Source organism: Prosopis cineraria, unplaced genomic scaffold (genome assembly GCF_029017545.1).
Source record: "Prosopis cineraria cultivar Desert tree isolate PC_DT_omini unplaced genomic scaffold, ASM2901754v1 PC1065, whole genome shotgun sequence".
NCBI lineage: Eukaryota > Viridiplantae > Streptophyta > Magnoliopsida > Fabales > Fabaceae > Prosopis > Prosopis cineraria.
Genome location: NW_026556390.1, coordinates 19,114 through 36,363, shown reverse-complemented (window position 1 = coordinate 36,363; position 17,250 = coordinate 19,114). Strand labels below are relative to the sequence as shown.

Below are 17,250 nucleotides of genomic sequence, written 5' to 3'. Positions count from 1 at the left end.
CTTTTACTTAAATTTATCAGTCATGTTTCATTTGTTATTTTAATAAGTATTTATTTTTAATTACAAATAAAAACTATAATTTTTCATGGTATTTTAATAATGTGAGATTTTCAATTATCAAGTCCCAAATTGTCATTTTTTCCAATGAGTTTTAGGGAACTTTTCCCTTCTTTCGTACCAAAAGAGAGAGAAACGGCAGGGATTATTTCAAATTGACCGGCTAAGAATCCTCGGTACTTTCCCAAAGCGGTGCGTTTCTTGCTGAGCACCCGGTGCTATGGACCCATCGAATTAATGCCTCCTTCCTCGGCCGACAAACACGATGGTGAGGGGGAAGGTATGTTAACGGCGATTGAGCGCCGGTGATCGATATATGGTAGCCCCAGGTGGTAGAAGGGTGTGTCTGTTGGACGATTGTGCAGTGTGCTTCGACTTCGGACGCTTGCGACAGGTAAAGAGCTTTGGAAACAGTGATTGAGTTCTTAGTCCGATTTCATCTTACTTTGGGAATTTCAATTTGCAATGCTAATTTTCTCGAGCCTGTTTTGATGCTCGTACTTCTTGCTATTTCTATAATTTCCGAGCACTTTTAATGTCTTAATTTTTTTTTCTTATTTTTATTCGGCTTTCGATGTCTGCAGTGGCTTTCTGGGACTTGTTTCTGTTTTCCCCTTTCTTTTGGCGCATCTTAGATGTTTAATCTTCTATTGTGTTTAATGCTTTGGTAGCTATTGATGAAATTGATTTTATCGCTTCACTTCAAGTTTTTTCATGGCTTATCTCTGATTTTTGTTCTGCCCACCGCTGAACCAATGCGGATTTTACCTTTCCTATATATATCCATCGAGGATTGCTTTTGATTAACGACTATCATTCAAAGTCAGATTTTCTTTACACATTTTTTGTCAGAAGCCGAATTTATTATTTTTAATTCTTCCATTCAAAATCAGATTTTGGTTACTCAAATCCTTGAAATATTATGCTTCCGTTTCCAATCAGATTTACAATCTGATTTCATTTCAATTAAATATTGAAAAACTTCAGATTCATGGCAGAAACACATTACCGACCTTCTCTTCAACATTCAGTCTTCGCATCGCAGCAACAAAATCGATTGAGCATCCGCATAAGCGAAGTTGAAAATGAGAGTGTCGTCCTTCTTCCGCAGAAATTCCTTGTTTTGGAGTAGGAGGAATGGGCCATTTGGTACTTTCTACTTCGCTCCGTTCTGCTCGGACAATGGCGATGCGATTCAGAGTTCCAAGGTCAAGATCTTTGACCGGCAACTTAAGCGTAAACAGGTTTTTCTTTCAATAATTTGGATGCGTACGTGCCTTAGACTTTCTGTGAAAAGAATGACTCAGTATTCTAGAGCAGTTCTTACTTTAAAAATAGCTATAATTGGTTCTCCTATGCAGCGAGACAGAGCTGCTTGGTTGGTGCGCCCAAAGGATTCTTTAGTCGATACCGTAGCTGAAAATCTACTGGACCGCTTAGAGGTAATTTCCATTTCATTCCCCTTAATTTATTTATTTTCCTGGTTCGTTATGTTTTCTTTAAGGGTTCTGCCGCTTGTATTCTCCCTGTAGCTGTTTTTTATTTAGTTTCTATTAATTTGGAAATTATTAAATATTGATAAATAAGTTAGTAGTATAATATTTTTTTTTTCAAATATTAATCTCAACATGATTGGAAATTTTGAATTTGACCAGCATTCTTTTCAAAGTTTTGAATTTTTAAAATGCAACTATCTTGTACACTAAAAATCTAAAGTGGAGGCTTAATCGAGTCGTATTGAGCAGGATGTTCCTATTGTTTCTTTTCAAAAAAGCTTTATACATTGGAACATGTAGGTTTATTATTTTTTGGATTGACACTTGAAGCATTAAGTATGGATTTTGTTTGGATTATCCCAGACAGTAAAAGTTTCAGAACAACCTGTTAGTCTTTCATTGTTCTACTTTCATCCATGCTTTCAATTTAAATTCCTACCTGCTGCAGAGGTCTGAATTGTAGTGTAATATTGATTGTTCCTTCTATTGCAGGTGGAAACATCATCTTGTATTGAAATAAGCATTTGCCATTATGATACATTCACTGTGGAATATGGTTCAAAAAATTGCTTCTTTTGTGCTTATGTAGGCTCTTTTTAATCTTTAGGATTGTAAGAAGGCTTTTCCCAAAGCGTTGTGCTTGGGAGGTTCACTAGAAGCTATCAGGCGCTTGCTTCGTGGCCGTGGTAAGAACAAAGTGAAAACGTAGGCTACATTCATGCATGTTGTTGAGGGAGAGAAAACTGGGGTTTGTCTCTTAAAATATAATAATTTATTTTACTTAAATACTTCAAAGAAAAAATTCATTTGATGTTGCATTTTATGATGTGATGAAGACCCAAGAGAAGTTCCATGGAAAGCCTTGGAAAAGAAAGGTAAATGTGTTGCTTATATTAGAGCAATAAATGACATGTATGAGTGGGTAAGAATCAGCGTGAGAACGCTTGGAGGTTAGACAAAACGTTTCTCTATGGGGATTGGTCTCCATTAGGAGATAGATGTTTTAATTGAACACATTCAAGAGGAAGTCCCTACGTGCACGTTATTTGTGGATAATATAGTTCTAATTGAGGAGCTAGGAAAAGATGTTATCTTTTAAACTTGAGTTAAAAGAGTCAAGCTTTGGAACTGAAGAGTTTCAGCCTTGATCCTGTAAATAGCGGCTCCTCCCTTCACTTGTAAATAATCAGAGTTTTTTCTTATAGAAGAGAACTTATTTTCTATTCCTGTGGTTAAACCAACACGATAACTGAAGATCAAGGATGTATTGGTAGGTTTATATTCACTCTTAAATGTAGCATGTTCTATTAATCACCATTCTGTTTGCTTTGGATGCTGTAAAACTGTTATGGGAAATAGAGAAGAAAGTAGAATAGAGATAGAGAAGTAGGCAGAATTGGGAAAGAATGAGGAAGAACAGAAGAGATAGAGAGAACCAGAGAGAGAGAGAGAGTAGAGAGACAGATTCTGATCAATAGACTTCCATGATGTCGATAGGCTATTTACAAATGAGAAGGCATCCTAATATTTATAGGAATGCTGAGTAAAATTATTAAAAGACAGCTAAATGACCTAAGTACCCTTAACAGTCAATAACTATCTAAATAACACATATTTTTATTATTTCCGTATCAAAAACACTCCTCTTTTCCCTCTTTTTTTAATTAATTGGAACATATTTCATTAGAAAAAGGGGCAGTGTTTGTGATTCTTACAGGATTGTCTATGCTATTGCATTTAGTATAAGATACATCATATAACATTTGAGCATGGTGCTTCATTTTAAAGTGTTATCCCTATATTGGTGTCATCCCTATACTTTTCAAGCATTCTTTGATATTGTGACAAGTATACTAGTTGCCAAAAGCTTGATGAATGACTAGGCTCTATAGCTGTTTCCCACTAACTGGAAAGTTCGTTGTTCAGTTTGGTTTCAAACTGGTTTGTTAGGGTGGGGGGGTTGTGGTATTATAATGGTTTCATTAATGTAGGTTCCATTGAAAAGCTCATTATGATGGATGCATCTAGTGAAATGGTAGAACTTTGTAAAAATGCTGAGGCAGCTTCACCCAATGATAATATTGAGACAACATTTGTGGTTGGTGATGAAGAATTTTTGCCTATCAAAGAAAGGTGCATGTGTGATCATCTTTAATTGTAAACTTCTTGTAGACTTAGTTTGGGCTTTAAATGTTTGTATTTATCGCTGTGCAGCTCCATGGATTTGGTCATTAGTTGCTTGGGGCTACACTGGACTAATGATTTACATGGAGCAATGATACAGGTATCCTCTCATATGTACGGGTCTTGACTTTACATGTTGATTGATTTGGCTTATATTTGAATGTCTAATAGCCATGCCACACTAGTGAGGTTTTTGCTAATAAAGTTGGATTATATTCTTTAAGCATTATGAAGATTTATTATTATGTTGACTATGATAGCATTTTCTGTTTGGCAGTGTAAATTGGCTTTGAAACCTGATGGTCTTTTTTTAGCTGCTATACTTGGTGGAGAAACCCTTAAGTGACTATCTTACTCTTCATTCTGGAAATTTCTTTGTCACATTGCTTGGAGCAACTTACGAGATATTTTTACTTGATTCTACATGTCAACAGGGAGCTCAGAATAGCTTGCACAGTGGCACAAATGGAGCGCGAAGGAGGGATTAGTCCCCGAGTATCACCTTTGGCACAGGTATGTACTTTATTGCTAGAGCTTTTCATGCGAACGACAGTTTAACAATGAGTATCTCTTTTAGTAAAACGATACAAACAATGTGACTCTTGCATATACTGATAGTTATGCCTTTCCACTCAATTAAAAATTTGTCTAAAATTTCACCAACTTGACTACATTTGGGCGTTCATGCAAATATTTTCCATGCCAATGAATTTATATTCAAATAGACTATATTGTTACCATCTTTCCAAGTCCATCTTCACGCCATTCACTTCTAACCCAACCTAGATCTCATGATCTAAGGTCTTAGCACCACTCGCAAGTGACTTCTCATTGCACCGAGATTGGTGATTTCTTATGCTTTGTATTGTGGGAAAGGTGAGCTTTTAGGGCGAGACATTGAGATGAGATCATAACTGGGAAGACAGTAAGAAGATGTTACTGTTAGTTGTGGGAAGGGGGTCTATTTGTGGCCTGTTTTAGACTGGAAGTTCATGGGCTGTCATTAGATGGGAAGTTAATTAAGTTAGCGGGATTGTCACATGATTTGTTGAGGATTATTTCTCTAACTTTTGTAATTTTATTTATTTATATATATTTTATATGTTAAAAAGTTTAGAATAACAATTATGTAACCGGATGAGATGTTGATTGAAGTAATCATTTGGTATATTGGGTGAATAGCAATTTTATATGGACTGATTATTGGAATTATGCGTGTTTAAGATATTTGCACTCATTTTCTCTTTACAAGTTTCTATCTTCTTTTCTACATTTACTTGTGTTGTTTTTCTGGGTGTTATCAGAAATTTTTTGAATAAAAGGCTATACCTGATTGACTGTTTGATTAGGTACGAGATGCAGGGAATCTTTTGACGAGGGCGGGCTTCACTCTCCCAGGAGTTGATGTTGATGAATATATAGTTAGATATGAAAGTGGTGAGAAACTACTGTGATTTTGATTTATAATAGAACTTTCAATGTTTCTGACATAATAGTATTGTGATTTCCTACAAATTCCACCAAGTGAGATGCTCGTTAAGCTGAGTTTTTTGTTGGTTGATGGGGAAATGGAAGTTCTTCAGTGCTAGAGGAACATATCTTCTCTTCTTTCTTTTGCTATTTATCTGTTACTGTTATTCCTCAACAATTTGCACTTTTCTATTCCATTTTGAGTTGGCTGGTAGAGGTACCTTTTTACAATGTTGATAAATATTATAACTGGATGTTCCATCCAGTGTTTCATATTTTATTTATCTAATATTGTATGTTGGATAGTTGTCCTCCAATCTATATAGCCAACCCTATTTAATGAGACAAGGCTTCTTCTTCTTGTTGTTGTATGTTGGCTAGTCTGTAATATGACCACCAAGTACAATATTGCCGAAGCCATGTGTAAAGTTGTGGTATATCTACATGTCTGACAGTTAAACAATGGTTTCTTGGATGGTTACAGTATTAAAAGTTACTTAGATGGCCAATGTTGTGTCATGGGGTTCATGTTGGCCAACTTTGAAGGGGCTTATTGGTTATTTGAAGTGGAGTTACTTTAGCTTCTAAGGAATATGGAGAGGGACCAAAAGCATGAGATTTTGTCCCTGAGCTTCTGGTCAAGGGGCTGTCAAGGGGTTTGTGAGAACAATACTAAACAACAACGACAACAACAACAAGCCTTTATCCCACTAGGTGGGGTCGGCTACATGGATTGCAAGACGTCATTGTGCTCTATCATTTATCAAGCTTTTAGGAATATTATTAATTAAGAGATCGCGTTCAACAACTTCCAAGAGTGTTCTCTTAGGCCTTCCTCTACCTCTCTTAATCGGACTCAAAGTTATATGTTCCACTCTTCTCACTGGTGCTTCCCTTGGTCTTCTTTGTACATGCCCAAACCATCTCAACCGATTTTCTACCATATTTTCCTCAATAGGTGCCACCCTCACTTTTTCGCGTACGTGCTCATTTCGAATTTTATCTTTACGTGTATGTCCGCACATCCATCGTAACATTCTCATCTCTGCTACTCCAACTTTATGCTCTTGCTGTCCCGTTAGAGCCCAGCATTCACTACTATATAACATTGCCGGTCTGATAGCAGTGCGATAAAACTTTCCTTTAAGTTTATTAGGCACCTTACAGTCACAAATAACTCCTTTAGCTTTTCTCCAATTAAACCACCCAGCTTGAATTCTATGTGAAATATCTTCACTGATTTCGCCATCATTTTGAATAATGGCTCCCAAATATCTAAACTTTTCCATTTGAGGTATAATTTGATCTCCCAATTTCACTTTCAAATTATTGTCGAATATTCCTTTACCAAATTTACAATATAAATATTTCGTCTTACTTCTACTCAGACGAAAACCTTTCGACTCCAATGTCCTCCTCCATAACTCAAGTTTACAATTAACCTCTTCTCTTGTCTCTGCTATAAGAACTATATCATCTGCGAAGAGCATACATTTCGGGATTTCCTCTTGAATATGTTCTGTCAAAACATTTAAAATCAAGTTGAACAAATAAGGACTCAGAGATGATCCCTGATGTAGTCCAATTTTTATAGGAAAATCCTTTGTTTGACCACTAGGTGTTCTTATATTAGTTTTTACCCCCTCATACATATGTTGTATGGCTTTAATATAAGCAATCCGTACTCCCTTTTTTTCCAACGCTTTCCAAAGCACTTCTCTTGGTATACGGTCATAAGCTTTTTCCAAATCAATAAAAACCATGTGTAGATCTTTATCTTTACAACGATACTTTTTCATTAATCCCCTTAGTAGATAAATCGCCTCTATAGTTGATCTACCTGGCATAAAACCAAATTGATTCTCAAAAATACTTGTTTCCAATCTCAACTTGTGCTCAATTACTTTCTCCCACAATTTCATTGTGTGGCTCATGAGTTTAATCCCTCTATAGTTAGTACAATTCTGAATATCTCTTTTATTTTTATAAATAGGAATTAATGCACTTCTCCTCCATTCATCAAGCATTTTCTTGGACCGTAAAATCACATTAAATAACTTAGTTAACCATCTCACCCCTTCTTCACCTAAACATTTCCACGCTTCGATAGATATACAATCAGGTCCGTTGGCTCTACCATTTGCCATTTTCTTAAGAGCTTCCTTTACCTCCTTATCACGTATTATTCGATAGAATGACAAATTTTGTTCTCCTTCACCAGTTACTAAATCCTCCAAGTTACTAGATGAATCCTCTCATCATTGAAAAGTTTAAAAAAGTAAGTCTCCCATCTATTTTTAATTTCATCATCTGTAACTAAAATTCTTCCCTCTTCATCCTTAATACACCTTACCTGTTCTAGATTTCTTGATTTTCTTTCCCTACTCTTGGCAATCTTATAAATATTTTGCTCTCTTTCCTTCGTCTCAAGGTTCTTATAAAATTCTTCAAAAGCTTTAGAACGAGCTTCACCCACAGCTCTTTTAGTTTCCTTCTTAGCCATACGGTACCTTTCCCAATTTTCCTCATTGTTACACAAATGTATGGCTTTAAAACAGTTCTTCTTATACTTGATTTTGTCTTGTACACTATTATTTCACCACTAAGACTCCTTATCTCTCGGACCAGAACCTTTCGATTCTCCCAAAACTACTTTTGCAACCTCCCGTATCTTTTTAGCCATATCCTCCCATATGATGTTAGCACTTCCCTGAGATTCCCAAATTCCTTTATCCAAAAGATTTCGCTTGAAAATATCTTGCTTCTCACCTTTTAATTGCCACCACCTAATCCTTGGTGTTACTACTTGTCGACGTTTTTGGATTTTACTCATAATACACACATCAAGGACTAGGACCCTATGTTGTGTCGTTACAACATCTCCGGGGATTACCTTACAATTTTTACAAAGTCTTCTATCTGTGTTCCTAACTAAAAGAAAATCAATTTGTGACCTTAAAGCTCTATTTTTGTAAGTGATGAGATGCTCATCTCTCTTCTTGAAACAAGTGTTGGCAATCTTAAAATCATACGCCAATGAGAAATTAAGAAGAGTTTGTCCTTCATTGTTTAGCTCTCCAAAACCAAAACCACCATGCACCCTCGCATACTGACCAGCTTCCCTCCCAACATGCCCATTAAAGTCTCCTCCAATAAAAATCTTTTCACTCTGTGGTATATGTCGAATCAACCCCTCCAGATCCTCCCAAAATAATTCCTTAAGGCCCCGTTTGGTTGGGGGGGAGGGGAGGGGAGGGGAGGGGCTCCTCTTCCCTCCCCTCATTTGGTTAGAAGGAGGGGAGCCCCTCCCTTCCCCTCCCCTCCTTTGGTTAGGAGGAGGGGAGGGGAAATTTTTAAAATTTTCCCTCCCCTCCCCTCCAAAGCTTCCCCTCCAAGGGGGGGAGCTCCCCTCTCCTCCCCTCGAACCAAACAGACCCTAAGACTGGCTTCTGTCCCGACTTGCGGCGCATAAGCGCTAACAATATTAACAGTCTCACGTCCAATTATCATTTTTAAGGAAATAATTCTGTCTCCAATTCTGCTAACTTCTACAACGTTCTTCTTCCACTCCTTATCTATAATGATGCCTACTCCATTGCGTGCACTTACTTTTCCTGTATGCCAAAGTTTGAAACCTTGAATATCCTTAACTTCTTCTCCACGCCATTTTGTTTCTTGCAGGCAAAGGATATTGATTTTCCTTTGAATCATAACCCCTACAACCTCTACAGATTTACAATTTAATGTCCCAACATTCCAAGGACCAAATCTAATTTTGCTCTTATGGACTAACTTCTTTAGCCGCGTGCGTCCAGAATGACGCGGTAGCCCTTGGTCATTTAACACTACATCCGGGCACCGATGCAGCGGCACTGTACTCGAGCCATGCAGCGCGTTACTTACGGGCAACGACCTAGCATTAACATTATAACGTTTATTGTCCATGTTCATAATAGATTCAACAAAGTTTTACATTGGCTGTTGATGGCCTAACACAACCCTCCTCCTTTACCCGGGCTTGGGACCGGCTATAAACATAGGCGGAGTTTGTGAGAACAATACTAAACCAGAAGTAATAATATCTCATTTGATATTTTGATTTAATCATCTTTATGCCTCATGAATGGTTTATATCTGAGTGTCAGCACTACTGGTGTATCTTACGATTGCCTTTCTTGAATGTCGATACTCAGTCTCTGTTTTGTGGTTGTTTCTCTGGTGCAGCTCTTGAGCTTATAGAACATCTGCGTGCCATGGGTGAAACGAATGCTCTTCTTCAGAGGAACACTGTAAACTTCTTTTCCCCTTTCACCTTTACACAGTATGAGTTTAAGGCCCTATTTGGTGCACCGTAGGAGTCTGCATGAGATATAGTAACGGCAAATACATGCCAGGTCGATATAGGATTTGGTGCATGTAAATAATTGTATAAACTTGTATGGTTAGAGCTATTTATATTATCCCCATATAATACAATGCACCCAAGAGAGAAGGAGCCAAAAAAGAGAGAAGGAGCACGCCAGGATATGAAATATGGCAATTTTTTTTAATAACAAAAATTATTTTTATTCTCATGAATAAAGATTATTTGATGGAGACTTGGTAGTATGGGATACCAAATCCCACATTGAGTAGCACGGGGTGTTCAGTGACTTATTTAAGTGGGTTGATTTTCCTACCATAATAGCTACCTATTGGAGTAAGGTTTTCCATCCCACTTGGGCACCTATTAATTGATGGATACTTGGTAATATGGGATACCAAGCCTCACATTAAATAGTAAGAGATACTCAATGAGGTATATAAGTAGGTTGGTTTTGCCACCTCAACGACTAGTTTTTGGGGTAGAATTCCCCATCTCACTTAGGCTTTATTTGGTTGGAGGGGAGGCAAGGGCCCCTGTTCGGATGGGAATATAGAGAGGGGCTCCTCTCTCCTTGTTTGGCAATCATAGATGGGAGGGAAGGGAAAATTTTAATTAATTCTGCCCCCTCCACCCCCCCTTTAAAATACTTATTAGTTGTCGTATCAACACCCTTGCCAGAACTGTCACTTCCCTAGTTCCCATGCTACCACTCACTCTGTTACTGTTGTCACCACCAACAATGCTGCCACCATTACTACTATTAGAACCAATTAGGGCATACAACGGGCTTGTAGTGAATAGTTTGTGTTACTATTCAATGCTACTTATACTATTATGTCCAGTTCTATATTGTGCACCAATTAGGGCATCAGAAATGCTTCTTTCATCCAGTTTTCTACATCAGAGGCTATTGGGTAACATCTTGAAAAAAGGTTGCACATAATGAAACAGATCCTAAGGAGGGACACAGCCTTGGCAACTGCAGCTATTTATGATTCAATGTTTGGTGCGGAAGATGGCTCAGTTCCTGCAACCTTCCAGGTAAGCAAAGACAAAATATTTTGACTCAAATTCTTGGGCTTCTCATATCTCATTGTATTCAGATTGGATCTGTCTTCATAGTTTTTGTAATTTTTTTTTTGGTATTCAATTATATGATTTGACAATGTGAACCCATGCCTTCCTGGTTCTGTGCCTTCACTTGTCAACTTGGGAATTTTTATATCTTCAGCCATTTTTTATTGAATTCTTATCACTTTTGAGAGTATATGGTTTGTGGCTTTATTTTGTGATGTGAATTGTGTAGATGCAAAATTTTGCCGAAAACCTAACTGTCATAAGTTCCTTTTTTGGGGAACTTTAGTGTCATGTTCCCTTCATTTTAATGTGCTAGGACTAGGGTTACAGCATTGAAGTAGACAGAGAATTTTTTCCCCCTTTTTTTTCCTTGGCTGTGGGAAGGAAGTAGAAATTTGTAGCTTTCTGAGGATCTACGTTGATGGTGACTGTGTTATGGTGCTTTGTGATTAGGTTATATACATGACTGGTTGGAGGGAACATCCTTCTCAGCAGAAGGCTAAAAGCAGAGGATCTGCTACCATATCATTCCAGGACATTCAGAAACAATTTGGGAGCCACACTTGATTTCTGTGTCCCTTGCATTAAGTTTTAGACCTATGTAGTGAAATTTTGTTCATGATGTTAAAATAAAAGAAAGTATATCTTTTTTTTTTTTTTAATTGTGCCTCGTTCCATTTCATGCTTTTAAAAAGAACGTCGGAAGAGGATAGATGCTGGTAAAAGCCATTGTGGCTTTTCTAATTTAAAACAAATATTTTGTGTGTGTGTGTGTGTGTGTGTGTGGTTTTTTTTTTTTTTTTTGCATTCTAATAAAATCTCAAAAAGCACCAAACATAAGGTTGTTATATTGTTTTTTGATATTTTTTTTAATTTATCCAATTAATATTCATTACTTGAAGTGATCTTTCATGCGTCCATTGAAAGGGGCAATTGTTTCAAATTTTAGGAATTGATATGTGGTTCCTTTGTTCCAACTACCCATAATTTAACCCTTCCATATAGAAATGGGAGATTCACACATTCATGCAGGTATACAAATTTGTTAATGTCATGTTGAAATTCAGGGCCTCAAGGATGTGACATTGTTATTAAAACAACTAATCGTTGATATGCTTGTTATATTATTGGATGAATTAGGATGTGCCTTTTTTTATCAAAGTTTTTACCCAAAAAAATCAAAAATTATATGTACACACTTGTTTAATGCAAATCATTTATTGCAAAGCTGTGCGCGTTTAAAATATTGCATAATTTCGTCATTCCCTGTTCCCTGGCAGTTCTTATGACTGCAAAATTGGATTGCTTCAGCCCAAGTCGATTAGGGCCTTTTATTTTTATTTTTTAACAAAAGGAGCAGGTGACTATAAGAGGGTGCACGTTTTTTTAATCATGCAGTATTATAATTTATTGAGATATTAAGAATGCTGTATCTATTGTTTGTTAGAGACTTGGTATAGTGAAAAAATTCTCTTGAAGATTCTCAAAAGAATTGAAAGTAGGGAATGGAGTTGAATCAGATTGAATTAAAAGCATGTGATGCTTTCCAATTAACTTTGACTTCGCTCGGTAAACTTCTTTTATATTTGTTTTAATATTGTTTCACTTTCATTTGTGGATGAGTTGTTATATTTTTGGATCAAATTGATAGAGGTTGGAATATTCAGTTTTTAAAAAATAAAAAGCACAATCATCAATTCTTAAAATTTCATCAAGTTTTGCTTTAAATTCTTATAATTTTTTTAGTGTTTTCAGTTCATATCATAGTAAAACAATACAACTTGATTTATACTCCTTGTAGAACACATTGTAATTTGTAATAGTTTGAGAGTCCCTTAGATCGCATTTGGTATCATTAAATTGGTAAAGTGAAAATGGATTGAGAAAAGGAACCCAAATTTAAATATGTTTTGTTGAACAAGAATTGTGATTGTCAAGGAATCCAATTTTGATGATTAGACTGGAATCCAATTCCATCATGACCTTTGAGACAAAGCTACTCTTACTTTACTTTAATTGATTAAGACTAACTAATTTGTAAATACTTAATTTACTAACAAGTCTTCTCTTAAAATTGAAATTTACTAATTTTTAACTACACACGATTACAGAGTCATTTGAATCTACTGATAAATTTATGTGATATAAATTTCAAGAACACAAAAAGTTGCTCGTATATCAATTTGAAGTCAATTTCAATGGAAGAAACTTAGACACAATAGTTTCATAACCCATCACGAAGCTAACAATCCCAACATACATATTCATGACAGGTTAAGCATAATTGATGTTCTTCTCACACACACACACACACACACACACACACTCTCTCTCTCTCTCTCTCTCTCTCTCTCTCTCTCTCTCTCACATATATTAGGGAGAATCGCACAAGGATCGCTGAAATATGTTATTTATAAACAAGAACTAATAACAAGTCATCGTTTAGGAAAATAAAAGTCTTTGTTCCCATCTTAATAATAATCAATTTCTTATTAGCACTTGTGTGTAATTAACATTATTCATTGGTCCTTGTGAGTGATTTTCCCTATGTATTATTTACTGAGCAGTGAACCTATAAACCATGAAGTGCTTATAAATCTGTCCAGGGTTAACAATCTGTGAAGGAAAATTAGGATGATTCACTGAATCTGGAAACCCTTGTGTCTCCAAGCAAAGGGCAGCATATTGATGATATGTGACACCATTTTTGCCTTTCACATCCTTCAACATGTTACTTGTATAGAATTGAACACCAGGTTGATTTGACCATAATTCCATTTTCCTCCCAGAAACTGAGTCTTTAACCACAGCAACTTTATTGAAGTGACTTGAGACAGTGTTCTTGTCCACCACATAGTTTATGTCATAGCCATCAGGAAGGCCATGAATTTGGCTTCCAATTTCTTTTGGCTCAAGGAAGTCATATGGGGTTCCTTTCACCGGCTTGATCTCGCCGGTCGGGATGAGTTCGCCATTCACCGGCGTAATTTGAGAGGCGAAAAGTTGGATGTTGTGGGAGAGAATGTCTCCACTGTCATGGCCCCTTAAGTTCCAGTAAGTGTGCTGAGCTAGATTCACTGGTGTGGCTTTGTCAAATGGCTTGGCTTCCATCTTCACTATCAACTTGTTTGTTTGATAGAACATGTATGTCACAGCAGCCTCAAGTTTTCCAGGAAACCCTAGAAAATTTTCCAGGAAAAAAAAAAAACAAGTTAATGTTGAAATCAAAACATAAAATAGAAGTAATTAGATACTTGAATAATATTGAGAGAATAATAATAAAGTTTCAAAAAGAGAGTTAGGGACAGCTAAGTCCTTGACAAAATTTTCCAAGTCCTAATAAAATTTTTTAAAAAATGAGTTATAAATATTAATTCAAACAGTTATAAATAATAATTTCAATTCCAAACTAAGAGTTACATATAGAATTTAAATGCCTTATTTATAATTAAAACCCTTGAATATAAAATTATTTAAATTGTTGCATATTATTTTTTTAGAAAAATTATTGATGAGCTAATTTTTCATTAATTTTCACTTTTAAAATTTAACTGTCATTTTTTTTCTTCAATATTTTGTGTCATACGAGCAAAGAAATTTAATTGGTACCTTGTTGTTGGTCAGAACTAACATAAGTAAATGTGATGTGACTGTCCATTTTGTAGGAAGCTACATTCCATACAACATCTCCAAAGCCTTTGAACCCACCTATTGATGTATATGAACAAGTGAACAATTAATATTGAAGAAGTTGATTAATTGTTAAGATGATGACATTAAAAAGTTATCTAAACAACCCGAATAAACCTAGCCAACTCGAACTATATGCTTTATTTATATTTATTTTGATTACAATGATAATGATGATGATTAAAGGGTTAACATTAGCATGTACCATGGAGGGTGTTATTGCCATCATTAGCAGGCAAGTGGTAGGTTTTGCCATCTAAAGTGAAGTGAGCTCCTCCTATTCTGTTTGCCACACGTCCAACTAGGGCACCAAAGTATACTGTATCATTCTGCAACATTCCAATTAATTGTTAATTCAATTAAATAAATAGATACTCGATCTTTAATTAATTGCCAAATTATTTTGATTTATTAAATTGAAATAATATTGGTATCATTCCTATCTTCATTATACTGAGTATGTTTTTTATTGTAAAATAAAAAAAATCATATGATTCATTGCTTTTTTTTTTATAAATAAAACTATCAATTTCAAGAAGTATTTATTATTTTTTGAAATTTCTACTCATAAATAAATAGTAATATTAAATTAGAGAAAATTAAACATTGATTACAAGAACATTTTAATTCATACTTTTTTATTTCATATATAATTATTAGAATTAATCAATTTTCTTAAAGTGTATGAGATGATTAAAATTTTTATATTTAAAAAGGGAGGGAGTAATTAAGAAACATTTTTATATGTATGTATGTATGTAGTCTATTCATTTTTTACCCAAAATTATTATTATTTTCTAATTGGTGGAGAAAAATGAGGGAGAGTGACATTAAAGCTCCAAAAGAGGAGATTAATGACAATTATATCTTCAACAAATTTTTTTGTAAATTGACATTTACATTTAGAATTTAAATCTCTTGTTTATAATTAGAAATCATGAATTAACAATTATTTGAGTTTTTAATCAAAAAATAATTAACAGTTATTTATTTAAGTCATCATTTGCAACTTATTTTTTTAAAAGTACCTAATTGTAATTAATTTCCTCTCCTGGATCTTAATTGTCCTTCTATTAAAAAAAGTTAAAATATACTTGTAATCTTTTAATTTTATACAATATTTTATTTTAGTCCTTTAATTTTATAAAATATATTTGAAGTCCTTTAACTTTAATAATGACAGAACATTATCAAATATTAACATACTAAGTTTAATTTTTTAGAATAGTAATAGTTGGCATGAAAAAATAATCATCTAAAACTAATAGTGTTAGAGTTAAAGGATTAGTAAATATTTTATAAAAATAAAGAACTAAATTAAAACCTTACATAAAGTTAGAGAATTGAAAATATATTTTAGCCAAAAAAAAATTCTCAGTGAACACTGTGAAAAACCATCATCTTTCTGGATCTCAATCCAGAAATTCCCAAAATATTCTTCAACAACCCTTCCATTAACCAGTTTACGATGAATCTATTATATATATATATATATATATATATATAAAATAAGCAAAAGTGATTCAAATTTTCTTTCATTAAAAGAATATTATTTTCTAATTGATGGGAAAAAAATCATTGAACGTTTTGATATGAACATATTCAACGAAATCATCATCTTTCTGAATCTCAATTTGAAACTTCTCCCAAAATGTTCTGAAAAAAACCCACCATTAATATGAATATAATATATATATATATATATATTATATTATTTATGTTTCAGAAACAAAACTAAATCAAATTTTTTTCTTTTATGTCTATCATACCTTGTAAGAGTCAACTGAATCATAGCCAAGGACAATATCAGCCAATTTCCCTGGAGAAACAAACAGACACAACAGAAACCATAAATTAATTTGAAGGGCACAACAAATTACACGAACACGAACACGAACAAAAAAAAAAAACAATAATCTCAATCATAAAAAAAACATATGAAAAGTTAATATTGTGAGAGACAAACCATTTTTATCAGGGACAATTAAAGACATAATTGTAGCACCATAGTTTGATAACTTGATCTGAAACTGTCCTCTCCTTAGCTCATAAATTCCTATCTTGGTATCTTCTGCATAAGAAACAAACACAATGCCCAGAAAAATGCAGAGAGCCAATGATAGGTTTGACATAATATGAAACAAAAGAAGGGATGTTTTCGATCAACCCGAGGTATTAATTATTAGGTTCACTGCAGAAAATAAAGCCTGAAACTTGTGTGTATATATATGGGGTTGTGTGAAGATAAATATAGGTTATAGTTATTTTCAATATTCAAGGATCTTGGTTTGTTAATTATATACATCGTTTTTTGGAAATTAATCAAACGAATTCTAGGCTCAATTGATTGGAACGTTTCTGTTTGGATAGGGTCATAATTAGGCTCTTATCTAATTGTGTTTAATTTGTATTTAGTATAATTGCATATTTTTTTAGGATTTTGTTGTTTTTTTCCCTAATTTTGTTGATTACTTTTAGAGAAAACATAATTTTTAGTCCATATAGTTTTATTGAGTTTTGCTTTTAATCTTTATAATTTTTTCAATATTTTTAATCTCTATAAAAAACTAAAATAATTTAAAAATGAAAACTATAAGGACTTGAAAAACAAAGGTCACCTAATTTTTCTGAAACTATAAGAATTGAAAATACTAAAAAACAGTTAAAGGGATTAAAAGAAAAACTCAATGAAACTTTGAATATTAAAGATTATGTTTTTTTCAGTTACTTTTACTTGACCAAATTATAACTTTTGCTTTTAATAGTCAATTGAAGTGTATATTTATCCACATAAAAAGGAGAAGTTTGCTGGGATTGGGATATACCTACTCAGTTCAATACTATAAAGTACTTTTAATCAAATTATATATCAATAAATTAATTAATTATTTTTAAAATTACACATTTTTT

At 34.2% G+C, this 17,250-nt stretch overlaps 2 protein-coding genes across 3 annotated transcripts; one reads left to right on the top strand and one right to left on the bottom strand.

The window, feature by feature from the left end:
- The first annotated feature begins 225 nt into the window (after nucleotides 1-225).
- Nucleotides 226-11,416, top strand: LOC129299180 (putative methyltransferase At1g22800, mitochondrial). Of its 2 annotated transcripts, none has more exons than XM_054937631.1 (12): nucleotides 226-451; nucleotides 1,045-1,301; nucleotides 1,419-1,499; nucleotides 2,161-2,239; nucleotides 3,545-3,686; nucleotides 3,768-3,837; nucleotides 4,015-4,079; nucleotides 4,172-4,250; nucleotides 5,087-5,174; nucleotides 9,432-9,496; nucleotides 10,525-10,614; nucleotides 11,104-11,416. In XM_054937631.1, the coding sequence occupies exons 2-12, from the start codon at nucleotides 1,143-1,145 to the stop codon at nucleotides 11,215-11,217; spliced, it is 1,032 nt and encodes a 343-aa protein (XP_054793606.1). In that variant the 5' UTR covers nucleotides 226-451; nucleotides 1,045-1,142; the 3' UTR covers nucleotides 11,218-11,416. The 2 variants fall into 2 exon arrangements, with proteins under 2 accessions (XP_054793606.1, XP_054793604.1); XM_054937629.1 differs by having other exon boundaries at nucleotides 227-451; nucleotides 1,056-1,301.
- A 1,606-nt stretch (nucleotides 11,417-13,022) lies between these two features.
- Nucleotides 13,023-16,518, bottom strand: LOC129299178 (uncharacterized). Its single transcript, XM_054937627.1, has 5 exons — nucleotides 16,307-16,518; nucleotides 16,110-16,159; nucleotides 14,546-14,669; nucleotides 14,260-14,358; nucleotides 13,023-13,829 (listed from the first exon to the last, which is right to left on the bottom strand). Exons 1-5 carry the CDS (start codon nucleotides 16,470-16,472, stop codon nucleotides 13,207-13,209), a joined length of 1,062 nt encoding a protein of 353 aa, XP_054793602.1. The 5' UTR covers nucleotides 16,473-16,518; the 3' UTR covers nucleotides 13,023-13,206.
- Between the last annotated feature and the right edge of the window lie 732 nt (nucleotides 16,519-17,250).

Coding starts and splice junctions, on each gene's coding strand:
- LOC129299180 (XM_054937631.1), top strand. CDS start 1,143: ATGAGAGTGTCGTCCTTCTTCCGCAGAAATTCCTTGTTTTGGAGTAGG. Junction 1,500..2,160: donor ATCTACTGGACCGCTTAGAG/GTAATTTCCATT, acceptor TTTAATCTTTAG/GATTGTAAGAAGGCTTTTCC. Junction 2,240..3,544: donor GCGCTTGCTTCGTGGCCGTG/GTAAGAACAAAG, acceptor TCATTAATGTAG/GTTCCATTGAAAAGCTCATT.
- LOC129299178 (XM_054937627.1), bottom strand. CDS start 16,472: ATGTCAAACCTATCATTGGCTCTCTGCATTTTTCTGGGCATTGTGTTT. Junction 14,670..16,109: donor ATTCAGTTGACTCTTACAAG/GTATGATAGACA, acceptor GGAATGTTGCAG/AATGATACAGTATACTTTGG. Junction 14,359..14,545: donor TGGCAATAACACCCTCCATG/GTACATGCTAAT, acceptor ATACATCAATAG/GTGGGTTCAAAGGCTTTGGA.